The 15,264-nt window shown below is 40.9% G+C and overlaps 1 protein-coding gene across 1 annotated transcript in view; it reads right to left on the reverse strand.

Annotated features, from left to right (window-relative positions):
• PDE4B (phosphodiesterase 4B) overlaps positions 1–11,566 on the reverse strand; it is a 439,367-nt gene extending 427,801 nt beyond the window's left edge. Inside the window, exon 1 of the mRNA XM_027874039.1 lies at positions 11,186–11,566. Within this exon, the coding sequence (XP_027729840.1) occupies positions 11,186–11,421 (236 nt within the window). The 5' untranslated portion in view covers positions 11,422–11,566. The remainder of the gene's footprint in view (positions 1–11,185) is intronic.
• Positions 11,567–15,264: the final 3,698 nt, after the last annotated feature.

Raw genomic sequence — 15,264 nt, forward strand, 5'->3', positions numbered from 1 at the left:
AATCCAACATATGGAAGAGTTGAAGACTCCAAGGGGCCATAAAGACAACACTTAGTCTTTCATTATGGATAAAATCCATGCTATAATTATAGCTTTAGGCACAAATTGTGCTGTATTGGTTTGCGTTAGCATTCAGATAAGAAGAGAGGCTCGCATCATTCTTGCATAGCCGTATCTCCCTACCCAAAACAGAGACACTTGAGCAATTTTCAGGTGAACTGGAATTGTGCAGACATCTCCCTACAAATACATTCAGCTCTCCACTCTTCTAAACCCATAGAATCTCAGAGTGGGGAGAGGAATCCAAGTGAGCCCACACCTTAAATGCTAGCTCTTTTCCAGTGTACCTGCTAAGTGTCTGTCCAGCCCTGCTGGAAGAGGTTAAACTTAGGTGGAATTCATCACTTTTCAAGGTAGCTTAATCTACTTCTGCATAGCTCTAGCTGCCTGGACATCTTTTTTTTTTTTTTTCTTGACATGGAGCCCAGATCTATTTCTCTGCAACTTGCCCACCCATTGTCTTCATTCTGGGGCCAAGCATAATGCATCAATCCCTGATCTATATAGTGGACCTTCAAAAACAGCTATCATATCACCTGTTTTCTTTCATCCAGGTCAAAAAGTCTTAGTGACTTCAGCCCCCATCCTCAGACGTCAGGCTCTCGAGTTGTTTCCCCATTTTGCCCCTCCCCTCTGGATACATCCCACGTTGCCAAGGTCCTTGATAAAATGTGGTCCCCAGAATTTAGTCAAAGCTAGTAAAAACTCCAGGTGAAATCTGACCCATTCTGTTTTGATATTTATGGTCATTTTTGGTGGGGAGGGAGCTGTATAAACTATATTGTCATGTTTATACTATAGAATTGTGCTTGGTTTAAGTAAGAAGTGAAAGGTGACTGAGCAGTACCTACTTACTTGATACTTTACCAATTCAAACTATTAAGTACTGTCTAAGCCCCTACCATGGTGTAGGCTGTAGAGGAAAGAAAGGAAGATTTAATCCCTTCCCTCAAGAAACTTCCAATTTTATTCAAGAGTGAAAATGTTAAGGTAATTATACAAACAGAATTTCAGAATTAGAAAGACAACCTGTGGCCATACATTCCATTCCACAATCTGTAACTTAGCAGGACCTCCCAACAAGGGGCCATCCAGTCTGGTCTTAAAGATCTTTGATGAGCTTGAACTCAGTAGCTTCTGAGGCAGTCTGTTGCTCTTCTAGTCATTTCTCATTATTAGGAAGTCATCGTTTCTGTGACATTAAGTTTGAATGTGCCTCTTCCCGACCTCCACCAATTCTTTTTTGCTTTGTACTCTGGAACCAAGCAGAAGCAGACTCATCCCTTCTCTATGACAACCCTTCAAATCTTCATCTTATTACTGCTGCTGAATTCTGAGGTTTTTCTTCTACAGGCTGAGAATCTCAACCTCCTTCAACTGATCATCATACAGCCTGACATTGAGGCCCTATGTGGTACTGGTGTCATTCTCTAGAATCTCTTGAGCTTACCCAAATCCTTCATAAACTATGGTACCCAGTATTGAAACACAGTATAACATTTAGCAAGCACATAAGGCATGCTCTTTAACTTGACTTCAGTTGGTCTGACCAGGACAGAATATTGCAGGACTATCAGCTCTTATTTCTGAATACAGACCTTTTATTTAAAAAAAAAACATACTCCAAGATATAGTCCACTATATCAAATTGTTGGTTTATATAGATCTTGGAGTCCACCTCAGATCTATTCAAAGTGCTATCTGGTCATGCCTCCTTTATCTTATACTTATGAAAGTAATGATGAATCCTAATTTAGTATAATGTTGAAATGGAAGCAATACATTTGGAATCAAGACAGCACTGGGTTCAAATGCCACTAATGATGTCTATTAGCTATAGAACAATGAGTCAATCTCTTAACCTCCCTCAGGCTCCATCTTGTCATCTGTAAAATGAGAAATGACTAAATAAATGCTCTATTTTGAAGTTCAGTAAAGGTCACTTTGGTTTCAAAGAAATAATTGTTTCTATAATGCATATTTTATCCCCAAATATGTAGAAAACTCCTTTAAGGTAAGGTCTTTGTCTTATCTTATACACCAGGATGACCATCCGTAGAATACTACTTAGCACACTGCACTCAATAAATACCTATTGATTAAATGATTGACAGATGCAGGCTGGAGGAGAAAAATTCAAAAGAAGAAGAACTGGCCTTTGAAAAATAGATCCTAGAACCATAGATCTAAAACTGGAAGAGAAGGAGAAAAGGGAAGGTAACAATAATTTATTAAGCACCTACTATGTGCCGTGTGCCAGGTGAATCTGAAATATAAGCTCTATGAACCAAGGTTAGCTAGGCATGGTCAAAAAGGAGATGGAAAGATTAAGTATTAACATCTTTGGTATCAGTGAAATTAAATAGATGGGAATGGGTGAATTTAATTCAGGGGATGATTATATATATGTGTATGTATATGTGTGTATATATATGTGTGTGTATGTATATATATATACACATAAATATATATATGTGTGTGTATGTATGTATGTATGTACACACACACACTATTGTGAGCAAGATTCCCTTAGAAGAAATGGAGCAGCCCTCATAGTCAATAAAAGGGCAAGAAAAGGAGTACTGGGGTACAGTCTCAAAAAGGACTGAATGATATCTGTTTGAATCCAAGGCAAACCATTCAGCCTTCACAGAAATACAAGTTTATGCTCGAACCACTGATGCCAAAGAGGCCAAAGTTGATCAGTTCCATGAGAACCTGCAACATTTTCTAGAAATAACACCAAAAAAAAAAGGTATCACATTCATCATAGGGGACTGGAATGCTAAGGTAGAAAATTAAAAGATAGTGGGAATAACAGGCAAGTTTGGTCTTGGAGTACAAAATGAAGCTGGGCAGAGTAATAGAGTTTTGTCAAGATAGCTCACTGGTCATAGCAAACACTTCTCCCCCCCCAACAACCCAAAAGGTGGCTCTACTCAAAGACATTACCAGATGGTCAAGATAGAAATCAGATTGATTATATACTCTGCAGCCAAAGGTGGAAAAACTCTATACAGTCAGTTAAAACAAGACCTGGGGATGACTGTGGTTCAGATCGTGAGCTTCTTGTTGCAATTCAGACTTAAAGTGAAGTAAGGAAAACCATTCGACTGTGTAGGTATGACCTAAATAACATCCTTTATGAATATTAAGTGGAGGTGACGAGTAGTTTAAGAGATGAGATTTGGTAGGTAGAGTGCCTAAAGAACTATGGACAGTTTTCAATACTGTACAGGAAGCAGCATCATCAACAACACAAATTCCAAAGAAAAAGAAGAGCAAGAAAGCAAAATGGCAGTCTGATGAGGTTTTACAGATTGCTGAAGAAAGAAGGAAAACAAAGGGAAAGGAGAAAGGGAAATATATATCCAACTGAATCCAGAATTCCAGAGAATAGAAAGGAGAGATAAGAAGGTTTTCTTAAAAGAGCAATGCAAAGGAATAGAAGAAAACAGTAGAATGGGAAAGACAAGATATTTCTTTAAGAAAATTAGAGTTAGCAAGGGAAGATTTCATGCAAAAATGGGTATGATAAAAGACAAAAATGGTAGGGACTTAACAGAAGTAGAAGAGATTAAAAAGACATGGTAAGAATACACAGCAGAATTATACAAGAAAGATGTCAAAGAGATGGAAGGACCAGATCATCTCATTTATCTCCTAAGGAATCTGTATTCAGGCCAAGAAGCAACAGTTAGAACCGAACATGGAACAACTAATTGGTTTAAGATTAGAAAAGGAATACGACAAGGCTGTATATTGTCACCTTATTTATTCAATTTATATGCAGAGTGCACCATGCAAAATGCCAGGCTGAATGAATCAAAAGCTGGAATTAAGATTGCTGGGAGAAATATCAACAATCTCAGATAAGCAGATGATACCACTTTTGTAGCAGAAAGTGAAGAAGAATTAAGAAGCCTCTTGATGACAGTGAAAGAAGAGAATATAAAAGCTGGCTCAAAGTTTAACATAAAAAAAAAAAAACCCTAAGATCTTGGCAACTGGTCCCATCGCTTCCTGGCAAATAGAGGGAGAAGAAATGGGAGCAGTGTCAGATTTTATATTCTTGGTCTTAAAAATCACAGCAGACTGTGACTGTAGCCATGAAATTAAGACATTTGCTCCTTGGAAAGAAAGCTACTGCAAATCTGGACAATATAGTAAAAAGCAGACACATCACCTTGCTGACAAAGGTCTGCATAGTCAAAGCTATGGTTTTTCCAGTAGATGTATATGGCTGTGATCACTGGACTATAAGGAAAGCTGAAAATTTCAGAATCAATGCTTCTGAATTATGGTGCTAGTGAAGACTTGAGAGTTCCTTGGACAGCAAGGGAATCAAATCATCCAATACTTAAATTAATTCAGACCATTTGGTGGAAGGTCAAATATTAAATCTAAAGCTTAAATACTTTGGCCACATAACAAGAGGCCAGGACTCATTGGAAAAAAAAATTCTGATGTTGGGGAAGATTGAAGGCAAAAGGAAAAGGGGGTAGCAGAAGATGACATGGGTAGATAGTGTCATGGAAGCCATGACATGCTTCCATGAACATGAGCTTGGATAGGAGAGAGAGTGTGGAGGATAGAAGAGCCTGGCATGCTGTAGGGCCATGGGGTCATGAAGAGTCAGACATGACTGAACAACAACAACAAATGTGCCAGGCACTGTGCTAAGCACTTTTCAAACATTATTTCATTAGATCCTCAAACCACCTGTGGAAGTAGGTGCTATTATGAGCCCTATTTTACAGTTAGGAAACTGAAGCAAACAGGTTGAGTGACTTGGTCAGGGTCACACAGCTGGCCAGATTTTAACTCAGGTCTTCCTGCTATCAGGTTCAGTGCTTTATCCACTGAGCCACCTACCTTGAACCTCATTGGTCCATCTCCCTCAGTTTCAAGGAGGGAAAAACTAAGCCCCCAAATAATACAACTAATAATGGTCGAAGGAGGGATTTGAACTCTGTACCTGTGATTCCAGAGCTCACACACTTTGCGTTATACTATGTCTAGGATTAGGAGAGAAAGAGAGGCATTACAATTTTTACTCTTGTTAATGAAATAAAATAAGGCTTCCTCTACAGAAAGATTAAAAAAAAGCACAAACGCATCTAAGAGAAGATACATTGAAATGTTTTTCACTGGTGCGTAAGACCAAGAGGAGAGAGCGTGATGGAGGTGAGAAGTAATGGGCCCAGGGTACAGAGTAGACCAACAGAAGTTGTTTCCCTCTAACAATTCCCTCTAATAAGCTCCTCATGACTGACAAAAAGGTTAGGTGAGGGAGATTATGGGAGATGTAATTAGAGTAAACGTAGCAAAGATTGGAAAAAGCAGGGACAGAATGGTGGTAGCTAAGACTAAGCTGAAAACTGAGATGCCAGCTGGGATAACACTAGGTGGTCAGGGCTGCCATCTCCCAGTAGAGATTAGCCAACTGGCCATCAGTCAACTCCTACAGAATTGTGGCAGAAGTTCCCATTCTCAGGCCTGATTCTACCCTTCGTGGAGCTGGGTGTCTAATTCTGAACTCTGGAACTGAAAAGCAATTAGGAAATTTGGAGAAGGTTCAGAGAAGAATCACAGACATGACTAAGAGAGTGGAAAATTAGTTGATGAAAGCTAAAAACAACTGAGATTATTCAGCCTAGATCAGAGAAGGCTGTGAGGCAACATTCAATGTCATTGAAATTCATTCAAGGATCATTTCAGATTCAGGAAGGGAGCTGAACTTGGTGTCAGAGGATTTGGGATTGAAGCCTAGGTATGACTTCTGCCAGATATTGCAACTTGGACAATTTAATTTCATAGATAATATGTTTATAGTACTTTAAGGTTTCCAAAAACTTTACAAATATTATCTCACTTGATCCTCATGACAAAGCAGGGGCTATTACTATTTTCCCCATTTTACATATGAGGAAATTGAGTCAGACAGAGGTTCAATGACTTGCCCAGGTTCACACAGCTAGTAAATTTCTGAGGCCACATTTGAACTTGGGTCTTCCTGCCTCCAAGCCCAGCTCTCCATTCATTGCACTTCCAGCTGCCGTAAGTCACTGCATCGTCTTGGCTCTCATTTTTCTCACATGTAAATGAAAAGAATCAATTAGATGGACTTTAAGGTCCCTTCCACTTCTGGATTTCTGATCCTATGATCATAGAATCTTACGGAAAAGATAGGAAATTTACTTTTCCATATCCAAATTAGGATCCATCTTAAGTCTCAGCAGAAGAGGCTGGCTTAGATGGAGATATCTCAGGGTTCTGACCATTTCCCCTGGCGGTTCCCCATGCCTGGAATGTCCTCCCTCTTCATCTCTGCCTCCTGGATTCCCCGGCTTCCTTCAAGGCCCAGCTAAAATCCCATCTTTGACAAGAAGTCACTCCCAATCCTCCTTAACACTAATGCCCTGTCTCTTACTTACATCCTAGTTATCCTGTATATAGTGTGTTTAAATATAATGTTTGCTTGTTATTTTCCTCATGGGACTGTGTAGTCCTCTTTTTGTCCTCTGCACTTAGCATAGTACCAGGCACACAGTAGGTGTTTAATAAATGCTTATTGAGAAGAATTTGATCATAATATTGGTCTTGAAATGATCAAATTTTGCATGAAAAAAGATCGTAGAGCCTTTCTCAGATCTTATAAAAGGGGCAGTATCAGAGCTCTGCCTAGGAGGGTTAAATCATCTTGCCTGAAGTTGAAGGTTAAACTAGATGATGTGACAAAGGGCATTCCAGACGGGAAGGTTTGATGGTTATCCTAATTAGAGCTAACACTTTGACCACATTCCCAGTCAGGATCCTGATTTCACAAGGAAGTCTCAGGATGACAACATTTACTCTCCCCTCATCTCTACTCCATTTCCCCATTGACTTCTATATTTTAAAAAAAAACCTACAAGTTCATCAAAACAAACCTGACCCAGTAAATACCAAATGATACAAGAACCTGTTCAGAGGGTTTGAATCCAAAAGCTCTCCTACGAATGGCTTCGTTGAGAATTTCTTTTATTTTAGCCCAGAAATTAAAACTATTCCTGAAAAGAAGCCTCTCACCTAGTGAAAAGTAATAACTTGTTTTCACCCATTTCTAAGAGCAAATTTTGTATTTCCAATTTAAATGCAAAGTTTTAAAAATTTTGGTCACTCGGCAGAAGAAGCTGCTAGGCTTTTGTCACAACAAACAGACCAACGCAAACCATGTTATATCTTAATAAGAGGATATGAAATACTTCTAGTTGTTTTTAAAACATGAGAAGCAAGATGTGTTGTTCCATCATTTTAGTTGTGTCTGACTCCTTGGAACCCCATTTGGGGTTTTCCTGGCAAAGATACTGGAGTGGTTTGCCATTTTCTTCTCCAACTCATTTTACAGGTGAAGAAACTGAGGCAAACAGGGCTAAGTGACTTGTCCAGGGTCACACAACTAGCAAGAATCAGAGGCCAGATCTGAACTCATGAATATAAGTCTCTCTAACTCTAGGTCCAGAGCTCTATCCACTATGGCACCACCTAGCTGACCCAGAAGCCAGATGTAGAAACTTACTATATTGTATGTAAAGTGCTGGGTTTGGAATCAGGAACATATGGCCTCATATCCCACCTCTGACAATTACTGGTTGGGGGAATAAGGGGAGAGGAAGTCACTTTCCCTGTATGTATCTCAGGCCAAAGGAGACAGTGGGATACGGTGGAACATTCTAGTTCCTGAGTTCAGATCCTGAACCTTTCACTTACTACCTGTGTGACCTTGGGCAATTCACCTAACATTTCTCTTTTCCTGATTTTTCTCACGTGTAAAATGAGGGAGTTAGTTTAGAATAGGTATCTTCAGCTCTAGATCTGTGCTTCTACAAACAACCTCGAAAGGTAGACATGATGGGTATAATTATTATCCTTTTACAGATGAGGAAATTGAGGTTGAAAGAAGTTAAAAGATTTGTCCACTCAGCTAATTAGTGCAACAGGCAGGATGTGAAGCCAGGTCTTTTTTTTTAGTTTCAAGCTCAGTCACTAGGCCACACTGCCTTCATGGTGTTATTCTCATGAGTGATTTAGGAAAAACAGAATTCCCTTGACTAAGGAATCTGGTTATTTACCATGATCTCAAGCTCATGTCATAAAATTTCCTTTCTTCAACTTACTGTGTGCGTTAAGGGGACAACATGTGAGTAAAATTAAAAGCACAAAATAGTTATTCCAAAATATTGTTTGGCCACCTAGAGAATAATCCAATCCATATTTATAGCACTGCGTCAAATCTGTCCCAAGGAGAAAAGTCATGTTCATGTATTTGTGAAGCTAAAATCTTTATCATATGGGATGCATATCTGAGCTTTAATTGGATTTATCATTATCTGAAAATGAGCTTACTAAAAACTCTAATTAGATTTGCTTCTGCTAAAAAATTACAGCTTGTTTTGACTACAGGTAGGAAAATGTATGCTTGCATATGTGCATGTGTGTGCATGCATGTATGCACCTACGAATGAGTGTGATACACATATATACATTAATATATAAGAATAGGGAACAGACTTGTGAATTCACATGAGAGAATTCCCCCTACCAATGGAGGTCAGGATATATTTAAATGTGTCTTTATGTATGAATGGATATGCAAATCATATATTTTATTGTACTTTCTTTTTTAGCATAATTAATAGCTCATTCAACTATTTCCTATAGTCACACAATTTAGTGAAACATTTGCATAAACACATCCACATGTTAGAAGCAAAGAGGGAGGAGCCCAGAAAGGAAGACTGTGTACCATAAGGTTCTTCTGGGGAAACCTTCTGCTAAAAATGTCAGCATTACAGGATCTTAAAAAAGTCAGAAGGAAGATCTATAACCGAATGAATAATGGGGAAAGCCCCATCTTCCATCACATGCTCTTTTACCCAGAATAAGTTAAAAGTTAACCTGCTTATTTGACCACACTTAGTATGACTTGGGTCACAACAGTGTGAGTCTTGAGCAGGAGTAGGCTGAAACTTTGTAGGGTTAACGTTAGAATAGTAGGAGGCAATGAGAAAATATAAATAGAACAGGAGTTCTTAACCTGGGGTCCATTGGAGTTTGTGGGTATATTTCAGAGGGTGCAGGAAATGGGATGGGAAAAATACATTTTTGTTTTCACTAACTTCTAACTGAAATTTACCATATTCTTCCATTATGAATTATAAAAAAACTCAAAACATTTATTCTAAAAAAGGATCCATAAGTTTCCCCAGGCTGCCAAAAGGGTCTATGACCCCCAAAAGCTTGAAACCCCACGAATTACAGTGAATATTCATTCCTACAGCCCCAAACATCACTGTCCAGATGCCAGGGTAGAGCGATCTTCTCTACAGAAATATATTCTTCCCAAACTAGGATGCTGAAATGACTCTCAGGAAATGTTAGCTACCCTCTTACTCTCTATGTCTCCCCCTAGTAAATGACCAAAAAAATTCCAAGGTCAGGGGAATCTAATTTCGAATGGTTCCATTGTTAAAAAGAAAAAAAAATCGACTGAAAAAGCAAATGAACTGATGCTCTTGTATTTTTACTTGAGGCTGACTAAATAACTGCTGTGCTATTTCTCAGATTTCACGACTGAGCCAGAGAAAGGATTGGACCCTCCTCGAGAGCTCTTGGCATACAAACTAAAGAAGACAGGTCCAGTTCTTTCTCTCATAGGATCATAGACTTAGAGCCACAGAGGCTGTCAGGGTCATCTGGTCTGACCTCCTTATTTTACACTCAAGGCAACAAGCATTTACAGAATCGAGACTCAGAAATTAAGTAATTTGCTCAAGGACACAAGGTATCCCGTGACAGAGTTGGGTTCAAACCTTGATCGACTCCAAACCCAACTTTCTTTTCAATACACTATGTATAATGTGACTGAATTTCTGCTTTTCTGAAGTATTTTAGAATTTTAAGTTTCTATGAAATTGAACAAAAGGTATTTCCATGAAGTCATTAGGTGGTCAGTCTAAAAGTCAATACACCTGGGTTTGAGTCTAGCCTCTGATACAAGCACAAGTCACCTAACCTGTCAGTAGTATCCCAGGAATCTCTCTAAGACTCTAAGTTAGAAAAGAGTCGTTAATCTACACCAGTGGTGGGCAATTCCACACTAGGCTTTCCCTACACTATTTAAGTCACACATTCATGTGGGAAACACAATACGATGACAACAACCAAAAGAAACCAACATTCTTCCCTCAAATAGCCACAGTGGGGCATCTTCACCTAGCACTGATTCTCTCAGAGAGTGCTAGGCTCTTCAGAAAGAAGTCCCCTCTGCCAATTTTGTCCCCTTTTTCCTAGAAAGTTGAGAACTAAGTCAGCAGAGGGTGCATACAATTTGTGGAAGATAGAAATAGGATTGTAGCCCCAGTCAAACCTCGGGCTTTACAGTGTTTTCAGGAATAAAAATAGAGTTGAGTCTTAATTTTTCTCCTCTTAGAATGAAAGCCAACTCAACAAGCACAAACAATATTTCCCCTTTGACACTTGATTTACCCAGAAGGAGAAATGTGTTTTCTATAGATATTTACTTGGGGGGGGGGAGAAAAAAAAGAACATTAAAACGGCAACCCCACTTTAAAAACCTGATCTATAACTAGTTTATGTCTTTTTAAGTGGATTGACAAAGCCATGGCACGGCCTAGAAAGAGAAAGGGGCAACATTGCAGCATCCATTCACCCTTCACCTCCAAAAGAGCTAAGGAGAAATACCCCACTGAATACAATTGCGCCTGGAACATGTAGGCACCTATCCCTGAGAGACGTTTCCTTAAAGCAATCCCGGGACCTTCCCTTCAATCATGACAATCACAGCCCACCTGTCCCCTTTCTCCGCCTCTACAACCCAGATGAGCCACCCTACCAATTTCAAGGTTTATTAATTTAATCAGGAAAACAAGGAGAAGCCAGAGGCCGATTTCCCCAGCAGAGCCGTAGAAAGCCTCCCAGCTGCCTCTCACCCTATTCAGCTCCCACTTGCCGCACGTACTGTGAATGAAACCGGGTTTTGTTTTGTTTCCATTTGCCATAGAAAGCCCATGCTTTCACAGCCCCGGGGTAGAAAGAAGGAGAGCTAGAAAGCCCGGCTTACCACGTATGTGCCACGGTAAATCGTCGTCGCTGCCGGATGCTCTTATTCACCAGCAACTTTCTGAAGAAGCATGGGGAGTTTCTGGGCGAGCTGCGAGGGGAAATCTTGGGAGAAGTCGGTCTGTTTCCGGACAGCCTGGGCAGCTCCAGCTCCAAGTGCATTTGCTCCTTGAAAGTCCGGATGCGCACATCGGTCTCAAGAGTTCCCAGCTCCTTTGAAGGCTCCCTGGCAGTCATGTCTGGGGTGGTGGTGGGTAAGCTGTCACAGACACCGAGGAAAAAGCCAGCGCATAGCAGAAAAGCCCACTCGCAACTCAGAGCGTTGAGAGGCTCAGCCTGAGCAGCTCCTGGCGCTGGAGTGCGAAGGATGCGAGTGGTACCCAGAGGGTGCGACGCGTGCTCCAACAAGGTTTGCTCCCGGCTGTCCCCAGCAGCTCGCTGAGCCCCGGCTCTCCCTCTGAAAACAGCACCCCAGTGTTTGCTCTGCCTGTAGCCTCCTTGTGGAGATGGCTTGTCTGCAAGCTACACACTGCCACTCACTGAATTCATTCAGCTGGAGAGACCTACTCATGAAATATTCATAAGGGCTCCTCATAAGCCGCTTGCATGCACCTGGCTGGAAAACCTCGTCAAACAAACTACAGCGGCTACGTGGACGCTGGTCACAGGCGAGGCTCACCTATTTGACCTAAACAGCAGACCTGGAGTCAGCCATGGATCAGCTGGCACATCGGATTTTTCAAAATCTTCATTCAGAATTATCATCTGGCCATGTAACGTACTGACTGGAGCTCCGCCCACTCCAGGCTCATTGGCTCCAGTTTCTTTAGACAACTGGACTCAATTCACCCTTCTGCAAAAGGGATTCTCTCCTCCATGCCTCGAGCTGGCACAAAACTGTGTGAGCGCCCTGCAGCCCTGTGACAGCAGAGCCTTTTCATCCCACAACAATCCTAGCTCGGGCTTAGAGTCCTCACAAAGTGCCTCAGAACGGACATCGCGGATGTGAATGGATTGCCGCCCTCCCGAGAGCCAAAAGGCACCAGCTCCCCAAATACCGATCAGTAAGGCAACACGAAATTTGGTGCCTACTCCCAGGGAAAGAAGAGCCTCATATTTGTGTCTAATTCACCTTCTTCTTTGTCCAAATTGCTCAGAAATGACCCAGAATAGTCACCACTGATCAGAATGAAGGTCACCACCTAGTGTTTCCAAAGCTCCCCAAATTTGAAATCAGATAGGATACTGAGATGGATTGAGTTCAACTGTTTTCTTCCAAAGCAAGCATTTCCATCGTGCATGTAAACACATGTATTTCAGGGTGGGATGAGGCAGGGACGGGAAGGGGGGAGAGTAAAGGAGAGGCCAGAGTCAAATTCCCACAAAATCCAGAAAACCTGGATTATAACCTGAAATGGATGTATTTTCTTTCTTTTCTCTCTTTTTTTCTTTTTAATGTGCTGGAATGTGTCTGTATCAAAAGACAGTTGGAAGCAAGCATCGCTGTGGCATGCTGTGCTTGAAGCTCTTGTGATGAGATGGTGCCAGCCACAATTAGGCCGGGAGCCGGAGCCAGCCTGATCTCATCCAAACTGGAAATAGCAGAACAAGAACTCAATGGCAACAGTGACGGCAGAGAGAGAATTCACACTAAGGCTTGGGATGATGTAGAGGAGAATACCTCTCCCCCTCTCCTGAAAGCCTTTTGTTTCTGCCCTTTTCTTAGGGAACATAGTCATCCTGGATCCCACCGATAAGCAGATTTCTACATGTATTTCTCGCAGAGAAAGGCACCAGGAGTCAATAAAACTTCCCAGGACGGTCATCCATCCGTCTGAAGCTGGAAAGGACCATAAAAGTCATTGCATCACTCCCTCTTATTTTAGTAGTTACTTGTCATTTAAGTGTGTTTAAGCTGTCTTATTGTGGTCAGATGGCTCAGTAGATAGAGCACTGGGTGTGGAGAAAGAAAGAGCTGAGTTCAAATCCTGCCCCAAACACTTCCTAGTTTTGTGGCCAGTGGCACAACGTTTTACCTGTCGATCTCAGTTTCCTCATCTGTAAAAGATCACTAATAAAAGCACCTATCTCAAAGGCTTTTTGTGACGACCAAAAGAGATAGTATACGTAAAGTGTTTTGCAAACCTTAAAATATTTTCTCATCACCATCATCATTGTTACATGATAAATTTATAACAATAATACTTATAAAACTATAAATAACAATTTGTAAGTATTGTTAATAATAATATACATTTATTTAATTGGTTACAATATTTTCAGGGGAATGAGATGTAGGATCTGCATGTATTACTTCTGATAAAAAAACACAGTCTTGTTTAAATAACACAGTGATAGGGCATAATAAGGATATTAATGCTGATAGCAAGCATTCTTTTTGTCAGTGATTTAAGAGATTTCCCTTCATCAGCAGTTATACAATCATCAAAGAGATACATAAGTATCTCAGAAATGGGAATATTCTATCTTGGTAAAAGAATATTTGTGAATTTGGAAGTGATAACTTTGTATCACAAGTCACAATGAACTGACACTGGGTGCCATCTTAAGCTAAAAAATACTCAGGAACTGTGGAAGAAAGTGGGGACTTCCCTTTCCCTAGCCCCTGACTCTTTTTCCCCCTTACCCATTTTGGGGGAATATTATGGTTCCATTTGATAAGATTGGTACTATCAGTGAAGCAAAAGCTTTTAAAAGGTCCCTAGTAGAAGGTATGGTCAATTTCAACATCAATGTCACTTCTTGGGGCTGTCACTCTGATATATGAACAAGGGTGGTCTTTTCATCCAACAATAATATACATGGAAGGACCCCAGGACACTTTGGGTCCTCTTCACCATAACACACCATCAGAAATAAATCTTGAAAAGAACTGGGGATTTCATGAAACCAAAGTGAGGAGGAAGAGCATTCCAGGCATATGGGATGATCTATTCAAAGTCATGGAGGTAGAAGATGGAATCGTGTTGGGATGGTGAATGTTTTCGCTAGGCAATGGGGTTAAGAGACTTGCCCAGGGTCACACAGCTAGTAAGTGTTGTGTGTAGAGGCAGGATTTGAACTCAGGTCCTCCTGAATCCAGGGCTGGTGCTCTATCCACTATGCCGCCTAACTGCCCCCTGTTTGCTTTAAAATTGAGAGAAAAGATGTCAGATTCTGCCAATGGTCCCAGTTTTTTTTTTTTAATTTTCCTAAAGTAAAAACTTTAAAGTCCTAAGGTTCTTTAAATGCTTAGGTTTGTGGATGATATTGTGTTGACTTCACTAAGCCCTGAAACATTGGAAAACTTCCTAAGATGCACTCACTCAAAAGAGTTTGGCTCACCCACCCATATGGGAAAAACCAATTGGATGAAGAATATCTGTGTTGGATGGAAAATCTATGGATCTGGTCTTTATTTACATTTACCTGGGCCAGGCACGACAAAGGACAAGAAGCTAGGCTCAGAATTTAAAAGAAAGGTGAGGACCTAAGAGTGCCTTTGGGATGCTGTTATTCTTTTAATGATCCCAAGCTTCCCCCGAAGCAAAGGTTCATCTTTCTAATGCCAATATTGTTTTCATGGTGTTGTATGACTGGAACCAGAGAATGCAAGGAAAGACTGGACTTGAAGATGCCCCAGAGGAACATGGGGAGATGCATATGAGAATGGTCTGGCTATAACTCATTATTAGTGAGAAATTCTTTTTTTGTGAGGCAATTGGGGTTAAGTGACTTGTCCAGGGTCACACAGCTAGTAAGGGTCAAGTATCTGAGGTCGAATTTGAACTCAGATCCTCCTGACTTCAAGGCTGGAGCTCTCACCACTGTACCACCTAGCTGCCCCGCGAAATTCTACAGGAGGAAGGGCCTTGAGAATTTCGTCAGAGAAATGTATGGCAAGGAGAAAAGGATGGGCTGGTGGTGTAGTGGGAGAGAGAGACATGCCTCTGTTGGTTGCTTCTCTGGTAACCGTACAACGTGAAGAGACTCAAGGAAATCCTTCAACATGTGGGATGGACCCTCTGCTGAGAATTTTGGAAAGGACATGGACGAGAGTTGCCCAGGACGGGCTACAAT

This window comes from Vombatus ursinus, unplaced genomic scaffold (genome assembly GCF_900497805.2).
Source record: "Vombatus ursinus unplaced genomic scaffold, bare-nosed wombat genome assembly UNPS02014804.1, whole genome shotgun sequence".
Lineage (NCBI taxonomy): Eukaryota > Metazoa > Chordata > Mammalia > Diprotodontia > Vombatidae > Vombatus > Vombatus ursinus.